Source organism: Sciurus vulgaris (assembly GCF_902686455.1).
Source record: "Sciurus vulgaris genome assembly, chromosome: 3".
In the NCBI taxonomy this organism is placed as follows: Eukaryota; Metazoa; Chordata; class Mammalia; order Rodentia; family Sciuridae; genus Sciurus; species Sciurus vulgaris.
Genome location: NC_136463.1, coordinates 164,627,623 through 164,640,965, shown reverse-complemented (window position 1 = coordinate 164,640,965; position 13,343 = coordinate 164,627,623). Strand labels below are relative to the sequence as shown.

The following is a 13,343-nucleotide window of genomic DNA, read 5'->3' as shown; positions in this document are numbered from 1 at the left end:
TGGTTCACCTGTTCTGACATCCTTTTACTCACCTGTAAGATTGAGACTCCTGTCTCATCAAGAATTAGCTCAGGCTATCTAAGGTTGAGTTTGAGAAGTAGTGGAGCAGAGTTCAAAGGACATTCTTTAGCATTCAAAACTAATGGCCTAGTGACTTTCTTACTGTGTAAAGCATACTTAGTTACCTGACCGCTCTGAATATCAAAAGAACACTGATTTTTTCTAACAGCTTATTGCAGAATGCACCATTTCCCACTGATTTGGAATCCTACATTTGTCATGTTCAAAGTGTATATATATATATATATATATATATATATATATATATATATATACACACACACACACACACACACACACAAATATATTTCTGAATTTTCCACTTTATTCCATTGTCTGGTTTTGATCTTGTATCATAGTGTTTTAAAATTTTCAGAAATTCAGTGACTTTTCTTTTTTTTTTGTTATACTTTTTTTTAAAAAATTGTTCATTTTAGTTACATATGGCATTCAAATGTACGTTGACATATCATATATACATGGAGTATAACTTGCTATTTTTGTGGTTGTACATGATGTGGAGTAGCAATGGTCATGTATTCATATATGAACATAGGAAATTTAGGTTTGATTCACTCTACAGTCTTTTCTGTTCCTAGCTCCCCTCCCTTCCCTGCACTCTGTCCAATCTTGGTGAATCTCCCCTTTCCTGGACCCTGGACTTCTTGCGAGTCAGCATCCATATATCAGAGAAATCATTCAGCCTTTGGTTTTTGGGGATTGGCTTATTTCACTTAGCATGATAGTCTCCAATTCCAACCATTTACCAGCAAATACCACATAATTTCATTGTTCTTTATGGCTAAATAATATTCCACTGTGTATATATGTACCACAGTTTCTTTATTCATTCATCTGTTGAAGGGTACTGCAGTTGGTTCCATAATTTGGCGATTGTGAATTGAGCTGCTATAAACATTGATGTGGCCATGTCACTATAGTATGCTGATTTTAAGTTCTCTGAGTATATGCCAAGGAGTGGGGAACTGGGTCAAATGGTGGTTCCATTCCTAGTTTTCTGAAGAATCCCCAAACATCTTTCCAGAGTGGTTGCACCAATTTGTAGTCCCACCAGCAATGTATGAGAGTACCTTTATCCCCACATCCTTGCCAACATTTATTGTTGTTTGTATTCTTGATAATTGTTGTTCTGACTACAGTGAGATAAAAATTTAAGTGTAGTTTTAATTTGCATTTCTCTAATTGCTGGTGATTTTGAACATTTTTCCCTATATTTGTTGACTTATCCCATTCTATTTCTTCTACTGTGAAGTGTGTGCTCAGTTCCTTTGCCAATTTATTGATGGGGTTGTTTTTGTTTTTGTTATTTAGTGTTAAGTTTTTTGAGTTTTTTATATATCCTGGAGATTAATGCTGAATCTGAGGTGCAGATGGCAAAGATTTCTCCTATTCTGTAGGCTCTCTCTTCACATTCTTGATTATTTCCTTTGCTGTGAAGAAGCTTTTTGAAGGCAATGCTAAGAGGAAAATTCCTTGTATTGAACTCATTCATTAAAATAATAGAACATCAACAAATAAATAACCTAAGCCCTAAAAAAAGAACAAATCAGTACCAAAAGCAATGAAAGACAGGACATAATCAAAATGAGGACTGAAATCAGTGAAATTGAAACAAAAGAAACAATCCAGAAAAATTGACAAAACAAAAAGTTGTTTCTTTGAACAAATTAATAAAATTGATAAACCCTTAGCCAAGCTAAGAGGAGAGAAAAAGCTCAAATTAACAAAAATTTGTGATGAAAAAAAAAATCACAATGGAGACTACTAAAATACAGACAAAAATCAGAAACTATTTTGAAAATTTATACTCTGATAAAATAGAAAATCTTGACATCAACAAATTTCTAGAGACATATGACCTACCCAGATTTAATCAGGAGGACATTGAAAATTTAAACATATCAATTTCAAGCAGTGAAATTGAAAATGTCATCAAAAGCCTACCAAGAAAGAAAAGCCCAGGACCAGATGGATGATTAACCCAGTTCTACCAGACCATCAAAATAAAACTAACTTCAACCCTCTTCAAATTATTCCATGAAATAGAAAAATACAAAACCTTTCCAAACTCATTTGATGAAGCTAGTATCACCCCGATACCAAACCCAGATAACGATTCAACATGGAAAGAGAATTTCAGACCAATAATCATTGGTCTGAATGGCATCAGGCTATAATATCCCTGATGAACACAGATGCAAAAATTCTTAATAAAATACTGGCAAATCACATGCAGAAACATATTAAAAAGACAGTGTACCATGGTCAAGTTGGGATCATCCCAGGGATGCAAGGTTGATTCAATATATGAAAATCAATAAATATAATTCATCACATTAATAGACTTTAAAATACAAGAATCATATGATTATTCCAATAGATGCAGAAAAAGTATTTGACAAGTTGCAGCACCTATTCATGTTCGAAACACTTGAAAACTAGGGATAGTAGGAACATACCTTAACAATGTAAAAGCTATATATGCTAAATCCAAGATGAAAATCATTTTAAATGGATAAAAATGGAGAGTATTCCCTCTAAAAACTGGAACAAGACAGGGACGCGCACTTTCACCACTTCTATCCAACGTTGCCCTAGAAACTGTAGCCAGAGCAATTAAACAGAAGAAATTAAAGGGATATGAATAGGAAAAGAACTCAAACTATCCCTGTTTGAAAACATGATTCTATTTTTAAAAGACCCCAAATCTCCACCAAAAAACTTCTAGAACTCATAAATGAATTCATTAAAGTAGCAGGATGTAAAATTAACACCCATAAATCAATTGTGTTCCTCTACATCAGTGATGAGTCAACTTGAAAGAGAGAAATTAGGAAAACCATTCTATTCACAATAGCCTCAAAAAAAAAAAAAAAAAATGAGAATCATTCTAACAAAAGAGTTAAAAGTCCTCTACAATGAAAACTACAGAATGCTAAAGAAAGAAATTGAAGACCTTAGAAGATGGAAAGATCTCCCATGTTCTTGAATAGGCAGAATTAATATTGTAAAAATGCCATACTACCAAAAGTGCTATACAGATTTAATGCAATTCCTCTTAATGTTCTAATGATTTTCTTTATAGAAATAGAAAAAGCTCTCATGAAATTCATTTGGAAAAATAAGAAACCCAAAATAGCCAAGGCAATCATCAGTGAGAAAAGTGAAGCAGGAGGCATCACAATACCAGACTTCAAATTATACTACACAGCTATAGAAACAAAAACTGCATGGTATTGGCACCAAGACAGACATGAAGACCAGTGGAACAAAAGAGAAGACACAGAGACAAACCCGCATAAATACAGTTATCTCATACTAGACAAAGGTGCTGTAAACATACTTCGGAGAGAAGACAGCCTGTTCAGCAGTTTGTCCTGGGATAACTGGAAGTCCATATGTAACAAAATGAAATCGCCCTGCACAAAAACCAACTCAAAGTGGATCAAGGACCTATGCATTAGACCAGAGACCCTGCACCTACTAGAAGAAAAAGGAGGCCCAACTGTCGATCATGTCAGCTTAGGAACCAATTTCCTCAAGAAGACTCCTAAAGCACAAGAAATAAAATCAAGAATCAGTAAATGGGATGATATCAAATTAATAGCGCTTATAGAATCGTTCTACTATAATGATAATATCCATCCCTCAAATTTTATTCCTTCTCCAAAACCACCATGGCACCAAACTGTGATTTTTTAAATTGTAATTTCAATAATTATAGGTACAGATTAACATCAGACTAACTACAGTGTTTATAGCAATGTGTTTAACATTTTGATTTTTTTATGCATTTCTGTTAATTCAGTGAAACTTGTAAATTTACTTGAGTTTTTCTTATCTTTCAATAAGTTTATTGCTTAGAAGTTTATGACTTTTTATGCTATTGTGAATGTGTTTTTTTATTCCATTGGTGGTGAAAACATTGTTTTTTGGATTTATTTTATTTGTCAAATAAAATTAGCAATCATTTTAATTCTAATTTTTTGCTGGAATCTCTAGGATTTCATATGTTGATAATTATAACATCTGCAAAGAATTTTTTTCTATGTCCAATGTTCATTTATTTATACTTACTTTGGAAAGGAATTGAACTTCTTGCACTATGTATATAAATAGGTGTGTTGCCCACATTGCAGTACTGGAGTAAACATTGGTTATAGTCAATAGAAAATACCTAACATGTAGTAGAAATTCAATAAATTTAAGTATTTAGCACTTTTATAGCATGGCATATTTATAGTACTTGTAAATTTACTAGGAATATTAAAGTTTAAAAAAATCTGTTTGAATAGTTTACATTCAAGTCTGTGCTATTTTCAGAAGAGTTTCTACAAGGAAATAATTGCATGCTTCCCACATAATGTCTGTTGTTGTTTAACTGTTCTTTAAAAAATGACAGAAGTGATTGAAACATTTCTAGAATGGTTAATAAATAATCTTAACTAATTCTACACTTATGTATGCCAACTCTGATTTTCAAAACAACACAGGCATGTAGCAAATGAGCATAGGAGAAGGCTAACCATAACTTTACCATTCTTTCTCCTCAACAAATTACCATGGAACACTAGGCAGGATTGTCTGTGCTCTGTACAAAGAAGGTTCAGTATGAAAAACGTACATTAATGGCATAATTACTTTTGAAGTGTGTACTAATAGGGAAGTGTTGAAATAAATTTGATAGGTTTTTCCTAACCTAGAACTTAATGAGAAACTACATATGGACATAGAAAATACTTGTGATATGTAAAACAAAAAAGGAAAGCAAATGGTTTCTACATTATGATAAAATTGTGTATGTTTATGGATGAAGAGTGGGAGAGGGAGTATTTATTAAGGTTTTGAAACTATAGGTGATTTTTACAAGATTCTTTCGTATTGCTTTAAATGAACAGGATCAGAAATCTATAGACCTCTGGCTTGTGCCAGATGTAATAATAAGTATCTTTTGCCAGAAGAATTAACATAAGCTAGGGAATGGAGATACATTTGATGATTTCTTGGGAAATCGCATATAAATAAGAAGTTATATATTTTTTTCATGTTTGGGGGCTTTTAATCATGTTCTATTGATTTTTTTCTCATCAATTTTAAGTCTTATTTTTTATCCTAAGAGGTTGTATGTTTTACATATATATTCATAATTATTTGCTCATTCAAAAAACACATAATACCTTTGATTATGCATGGGCTTGTAATTGGTTTAGGATATCTAAGGAAAAAAAAAAAAGGTACAAGACATCATTCTTTACCTTCAAGGACCTTCTAGTTTAATGAGCTTACAGTTTTAAGGAAATGATCAATATTTTTTTCACCAGGCATTTTGCCAGTTATGCTTTTTATATTATAACTTTTAAAAACTTATTGGTTATTGGTATTTTTTTCCTATATTTATAGATATGCAAGGAGCCAAAAATGGTTTACAAACTTCCTAAAGATTACACAGCATGAGAGTTAGGAGCAAATTTTAAGTCTGGTTCCAAAGTCAGACTTTTTTTTTTTTTTTTTTTTTTTCTTCTCATTACACAATGCTGTATCACATCTTTTCTTTAAAACAGAATGTACACAGTGACTGTAGGGTTGGGCTCATAGATGTAGACCTATAAACAGGAACAAACAGATATTTATGAAATAACATAGCATACACTACTAAATTTATGCCCAGGATATTATGTGAGTAGGACTAGTGAATGTGGAACTTTTTAAGGAACCTAGAACCAAAGTTGATGAAGTAATCAGGGTGGCTTCCTAAAGGAGTTGATATTTTAGGTAAGTTTTAAGGGATAAATAAAATAATCTTTTACCTTTCTTTTACTCTTTGCTCTGTTATTGTGTATCTCCTTACTGTTGTAAATTTGTCCTACCCTGAGATGATATGGTTTGCTGAACAATCAGTCTCTGCTTCTTATATGGGCCTGACCTCTAGCCATGTTCTGGTGCTTTTATTTGTAACCTCTGGTTCGCTCAAGATTCACTTTTCTGCTTGAATGTGTAACCTTGTGTTTATCTGCCCAGTCTCTGATACACTGTGCTTATTTCCATTCTTTGCCTGCTGTCACTCATGATGCATATTCAGCTTGGGCATTTTAGGAATTCATGTAAAGCCTCTTTTGTTTGAGAAAGGTTTGGCTATTCCAGTTGTTTCTGGCATTCCTGTTTTAAGGTTTACCGACAAATGTGATTTGAGTCTTACTGTGTAAACTTGACTTTTGTTCTAATTTTAAAAATGACTAAGAATATTTTGTTAAATCATAGTATTTAAAACTTGAATGGAATATTGAGAAGCTGAGGCTCAGAAATAAAAATGAAATCTCTTGATTGACTCAAAGTCATCTAACTACTTAATGGCTATTTCTTTTTTCATTCTTTCTTTACTTGAAGGGATATTTGTGTATTTCTCCTAGAGATAGAATCACCTATCAATGTAAGCTGGCTGACTCTTTTAATTACTGTAATATATTTTCTTAGCATATTTGGTGGATGTCAGCTATGGCTCCTTGGAGATAATGTGGTTTTCTAAATTTTGTTTCTTTCATTTGTAGAATGATGTCATATTTATTTCTTCCTATATGTGATTTATAACTGATATAAACTTTTTAGTTTCTAAATGAATTGATTCAGTTTGTTTTTAAGGTCTTACTGATTGGTTTTTCTGGGATTTTTATTTACCATAGCCTGTTTATATTGCTGGCAATGTTGAGTAGAAACCTATTCTAAAAATTACATGTACTAATTTATTCATCAATTTCTGGTCTTTCTATATACATTGATTGACAAATTTTTATGATACATCTTCCTCCTTTTATGGATATAATTACTTTGTTGTCTTGGGTCATATATTGAATTTCCTATTCATTGAGTAAAATTCACAGTAGAGAAGCATTTCTAAATTCTGACATATCTGAGACCTTTCTGAAATACACCAAGGGATCATAATTTCTTTTACTTCTTTCACCAAAATATTTAAATTTAAATTTATAAGCACTAAATCAATGGGAGCTAGTATTAAAATGTAATTGTTAAGAGCTGGAACTTTAGGGTCAGAGAACCATGGGATTAGTCCTAAATGTGGAGCTTAGGTCATATATGATTTTAAGACTCTTTTTTTTTTTTTTTTTTTTTTTTAATGTTTGTATTTCAATCTTTACTAAAAACAGAAACAGTACAGACAAAATAAATTAAGGACCCCAATTCAAGTGATGCCCAAGATGATCATAAAAGCACAAGAGCAAGCCACAGACACTGGACACGGCTCAAAGGCAACAGGATAGCTCTTCCTCTGCAGCCCTCAGCCACCCCCAGGAGGCACGTCTCACTTGTCCTACAGAAATGAAGGAATAACTCCCAAGCTGATGGAGAGGCTTCAAAGGGAGCAGTTCTGAAAGTTGTTTTCTTGTCATTCAAATGGGTGTCCTTGTGGCCTGGCTGTTTATCATCAGTACTGTTTACTTTCCTCTGTGTATTTGTATGACCAAGTAGAGCTAGACTTGTTACTAGTTTTTATTTAATTTTAATGACAAACCTGTTCCTGTGATCTTGGCCTGATCTAGAAGAGCTCCTGAAATTTTTAGGTGTTCAAAAACTTGAAATGAACATCTGTCTGCTTAAAAATGTCTTCTAAAAAGTTGACTAAGGAGACTAAAGGAGGAAAAAGGACAAGGCCCCACACATTCTGCAGTGGGGGACTGGGGTAATCAGGGATTAGCAACCATTCTCTTGTAAGAAATGCAAAGAATATTTCCTGAGGTCAATTTGGGGAAGAAAAAAAAAACAAGAAACAACTACTTAAATATCTGTCCACTGTGAAGAGACACACAAGTGTGTTCTTTGGTTCCTTCCACTGCCCAGCTGAGGGAGGGTGAGTGATGTGAAAGACACCGATCCTTGATTCTTGTTGCAAGCAGTCTGGGGACCTCACATCTTTCCAGGATGCTGTTGCTGACCTCATCCTGTATCGTGAGGTGGTGGGTTTGTGGGAGGCTGAGCGAGGCTGGCCAGGACAGATCCCCATTCAGAGCAGGAAGGATATTCCAAAAGGTCCCCACCCCGAGGCAGCCCTCTGATCAGGGGGGGAGCCGGCTCTTGGTCCCGCCACTCTGCTCCTGGCTGGGCGCATCCTCCTCTTTCTGCTCCAACTTGAAGTTCTCAAGCTCCTGCAAAACCTCATCCATAAAGTCCTGGGAATTCTGTTTGTAAGACACAGCTAATCGAATCGCATCATTGAAGAGCTTCACGACATTGGTGCCATCAGCAGCTGAGACAAAGTACAGGGGCAGAGAGAACTTCCTGGCAAAATTGAAGCTTTTTTGGGTCACATTTATGTCTGCATCAATTTTGTTGGCCACCACGATGCATGGGATCTCTGGCCTGAACTCCCGAAGCTCTGCATACCAGGTACTCAGGTTTTTATAGTGACTTTCCTCTGCACATCAAATACCATGATGCAGGCGTGGGCCTTGTGGTAGTAGGAGGCATGCATGCTCTGGAACCGCTCCTGGCCTGCCATGTCCCAAAAGTCCACGAGGATGGTCTTGCCGTCCACAGTGGCCGTGTGCTTATACAGAGTCAGAGCGTATGTGAACAGCTGCTGTGGCTGGAATCCATTCATGAGAAATCTCTCCATGAGTTTGGACTTGCCCACTGCAGTGTCCCCCAGGCAGATGATCTTCACGTTGTCATCAGCATCGTATTTCTCTTGATCCAGCTCACAGGGTTTTGTTCTATCCCCTGCCATTGGCTCTCAGTTGTAAAGGCCCAGGTAGGTGGTCTTGTCACTGCGTGCGGTCCAGGGAGACGGCTGGAGACACCGGGGACGTCACCGCCCTCTGACCCATAGCCCCTCCGAGCCCACCGGCCAGCCCAGCTCACAGCTCAAGCCGCACCGTCCTCCGCTTCCGGCTGGGCAGTGTCCCTCGATTTTAAGACTCTTTTTTAAGACTCTTTTGTGATCTAAATAATATTAACACATATCAAGAATCAATAAGAGAAAATTAGGAAATATGTTAGTTTTTTATCAATAACTTTCTATATATTTTTATTTCTGCAAGTATAGATTTCCTATAATTATGTCCTTTATTGATGTATTCCATTTTCTTCTGATGAAAAAAGTAATAAGAATTTATGTTCATTTTTTAGATTTAAGGGTAAGGTGTGTTTGGATGTCGACAATTTAGAATTTAAGTGAAAGGACATTTATATATTAAAAAAAGGCAGTGTTCTCATTACCCGGGAATATTGGTAGTGTCTAAAATTTGACCTTAAGTCTATAGTGTTTAAGTTTTGGAGGCTATTCAGAAAGGACAGCAAGTTCTCTAATATTCCTATAGCTAAAAAACAGTATTGGAGATCAGGTTCTATGACAATTGGCCCAGAGGTTTCTCCTGGGGATTAGGTGTACGGTAGATGGGCATGGGAAACAAGAGAACACCAGGAAGAACGTCAACATCACGTTTTTCACTGTTTCCTCTACTCATGTGTTGATTTCAAATTTTCTCTTCTGAGCTTGTACTTTATTATTATTTTTAATTCCTGTGAGTCTCAGAAGTGGCATTGTTTTCTACAAGAGATATGAATGAGTAAATAGTAAGCTATTCTTTGATAAACATCCTTTTAAATGTGAAAAAGTTTCAGTGCTGTTTTATATTAAAGAAATGTGAGCTTTTTATTTTTTTTCTTGAAATTTTTTTGTGAAATGAATAAAAGATGGAAAATCTTGAGTTAAAATTGTTGCTATTTTACATTCTTTTTTTTTTTGATCCAGTAGGCAGGTTAAAATAGCTGCACATGCTTTACATTGTTTCTCTCAGTTGTAATGAGAATGATCTAGATGGTAGAAGAATGTGGTGTTTTGGTTCCCTATCATAAGATTACAAAGGGAGTTTCTGCTGGCACACTAAAGGAAAATGGAACATGTTTTGAGTCTTAAAATTAGTTATGCCATTGGCACCTGATAGTCAAGATTCCCTTTGAGAATTTGAAGTTTACTGAGGTAACTCCATCTATGTGTATGTATATGGCTGAGACTTCTTAACCCATCTATTCCACGTTGTGGGGAAAAGCAGTATAGTTATGTATTTTTTCCCCAATTCTCCTTGACCCTCACTCCTAAGGCTATTAAGATTCTATGTCAGGAAATTTTTCTTTCCTCTACCCCTTCTGAACATCGTTGCACATATATAAGAAATAATATGAAGTCTACTGCTTTGACTCAATCCCCAGTGCCCTGAGGTGTGGAAGATTTGTAGTTCCCACAAGGATTGTCTAAGGTACCTTAGGGACAAAATTTTTTCATTTGACTACCCCTGCTGGCCTTTCAGCACCTTTTTGATTTAAGGAGTAGCCAGTTATACAAAATCACATTTCTGTGATTCTTCATGCACTCTTGAGATTTAAGAATTCCACTGTAACTACTACGCTTTAGCTGTCAGTGGTCCCAGGAACTCCAGTGGGCCCATTTCTGATTACAAGACTGTGAATTCACATATGAAGTTTATTGTAGATGAGTTATTCTCTTGCTGATTCCTAAGGGATAGAATGGTTTTTAACATGCTTTTTGAAAGCATGTACAGGAATTGGAACATAAAGTCACATAATTGAGTCACCTTGCTTAATTTCACTTCATGAATTATTGGTTTCCTGAGAGGTAGCTTAATGGCTGAAGAGAGGAAAATAGTTCTAGAATTTGAAGTATCTCCTTGGGCATCCCTTTTCCATGTAATGATTGCTGGAGTACCTGACAAAACCATCCATAAGCACATAGACTTTGAGTTTAGAATGTACACTGCCTCCCCTAAAATTCATTTATCACTCCAAAGCACAGAGAGTTCAATGGATTTGATTTGTTTCCTTGAGTATTTTTGTGTCTTCCTATTGACTTACTATAGAGTCAAGATTGGTAGATTTTATTTCTTATGTTTCAAGATATATATGTGTTTTTTACTGTTAAGGATCTGTATATAGAACAAAATTCTTCTAAGAAAGAACTCTGTGAAGGACTCATTTTTTTTTTTCCCCTTAGAGCAGTCCTTCATACTGAGAACCTGGAACGTGAGTGAGGAACAAAGTCTAAGGTTGTCCTGAGGAAATACCATTATAAACTCTTTGCAGTTTGCCAAATTTTAAATGTGAAGACTTTTCTGTCTGTGAAAATACAGGTGATTGAACATATTAATCTTTTTAGAAATCATATATAATTTCTAGCAGGAATGAGAGTTTTAAATTCACCTCAGTAACTTCTCAAATTTTTAAAAATCTATATTTGTCTTAGTAAAAAAAAAAAAAAGTTCTGTATCTATTAGGGAGGCAAAAAGAAGACACTCTCTTTACTCTGTGAAGCTTCCACATGAATTCCCATACTTCTAATTGATGTAAAGTGGAACTCGAATAATAATCTCTATCATAAAAATTCCAGTTAATGCAAGGTTTTAAATAATAATAATTTTCCTGTAAAAGCTACTCTATCTACTGATGAAGTGTTTAGCTAAATGCAGCATAAATTTTCTAAAATATTATGCTTTAACAAACACAAATAACCCAATTAAAAATGGGCTAAGTATCTGAATAAACATTTCTCAAAAGAAAACCTACAGATGGCCAACAGGAGTATAAAAAAAATGTTCAATATCTTTAGTCATTGGGGAAATGCCAATCAAAACTACAATGAGGTAACACCTCACTCCAGTGAGAGAGGCTATTAACACAGACAAAAAATAGCAAATACCAGGAGGATGTGGAGGAGGAGGAATTCTGGCACACTGTTGGTGGGGATATAATGCAGTGTAGCCAGTATGGATGACAGTATGAGGTTTCTCGAGAAACTAAAAATAGAACTACCATATGTCCAGCAATCCCACTAGAGGATATACCCAAAGGAAATTAAATGAGCTTATTGCAAAGATACCTATATTCCCATGATTATTTCAGCACTATTCTTAATAGTTAGAAAATGGACTCAACCTCATTGTCCATCAATAGACAAATGGACAAAGAAAATGTAGTATATATTTATCCCCAAATGGAAAACTATTTAGCCATAAAAAACACATGTGCAAAATCCCATCATTTGTGACAACAGAGGACATTATTTTAAGTGAAATAAATCAGGTACAGAAAGACGAACCATCTGATCTTACTCATAAATAGGATCTGAAAAAATTGATCTCATAGCAGTTGAGAGCAGAATAGGGGTGACTGGAGACTGGGGAGAATAGGGAGGGGAGAGATTAAGGAATAGGTACAATGATTTTATTTTATTTTTTTTTTGGCAGTGCTGGGGATTGAACACTCAGGGCCTTGTGCTTATGCGGCAAGAACGCTACCAACTGAGCTATATCCCCAGGCCTACTATGATATTTTTGATAGATGGAATAAGTTTTGGTATTCTATGGCAAAGCAGGATAAATATAATTAATAAAGCATTATATATATATATATCAAAATGGTTAGAAAAACTTGAATGTATTCATCATAAAGAAATAAAAGTTTAATATGCTAATTAACCTGAGTTGATCCCTATCATCTGTGTATATGAATCAAAACATCATATTGAACCTCATAATTATGCACAAATGTGTCAATAAAAAATATTAAAAATTGACAACAAAAATAATATACTTTTCATGCTACAGTATTGGATTAATGTGTTGTAAATAACTTCTACCATTTCATCAATGCTGCATGAGATGAGGACAGTACCATTAGACAGAGAGAGGGTTTGAGGAGTGTGCAGCTGCAGCTACCACTCCCACTGCCCATCTGAATAACTCAGGGAAGAGATGAGGAAAGTTAATTACCTGAGGGATTCTTCAGTGAACATCCAAACTAAATGTAGGTCTCTTCGAGGTCATTCTTAAAAAAAATTGCTGCCCTCCACAACTTCTATTAGTTGTTAACAATGTAAAATGTGTGCCTTGATAATAGACCTCAGTAATTTGCAATGATGATTTAAAAATCTCATTTGATCCTTATCAACTAATTCTCAATGAGCTAATATAACTGCTAATTACTACTATTGGTGACATTTAGATGTATCGAGTCTAATTTTGCCTAGAATTTTAAAAAAAATTAAGGCTATATTTACAGAGGTTGAATTATTTAATACTTAGCAGGGTACATGTCCAGTAGCATTATATATGGAAAGATCACCATATAGGGATAGACCATGATTCACAGCTGGATGATAAAGTTGCATAGCAGCAATTCTGTGTACTTATTATTTAGTCATATTAACAGTAACCAAAGCAAACAGTAATAGTAGTGCA

The 13,343-nt window shown here is 34.8% G+C and overlaps 2 protein-coding genes across 2 annotated transcripts in view; one reads left to right on the top strand and one right to left on the bottom strand.

The window, feature by feature from the left end:
• The window catches only part of ERBB4 (erb-b2 receptor tyrosine kinase 4), a 1,167,248-nt gene that overhangs the window by 85,827 nt on the left and 1,068,078 nt on the right, over positions 1–13,343 (top strand).
• LOC306658184 (rab-like protein 2A) lies at positions 7,212–8,991 on the bottom strand. The gene is given in 2 exon segments (XM_079134902.1): positions 7,212–8,497; positions 8,500–8,991. Coding segments are annotated over 2 exon segments (669 nt in total). The 5' UTR covers positions 8,819–8,991; the 3' UTR covers positions 7,212–8,147.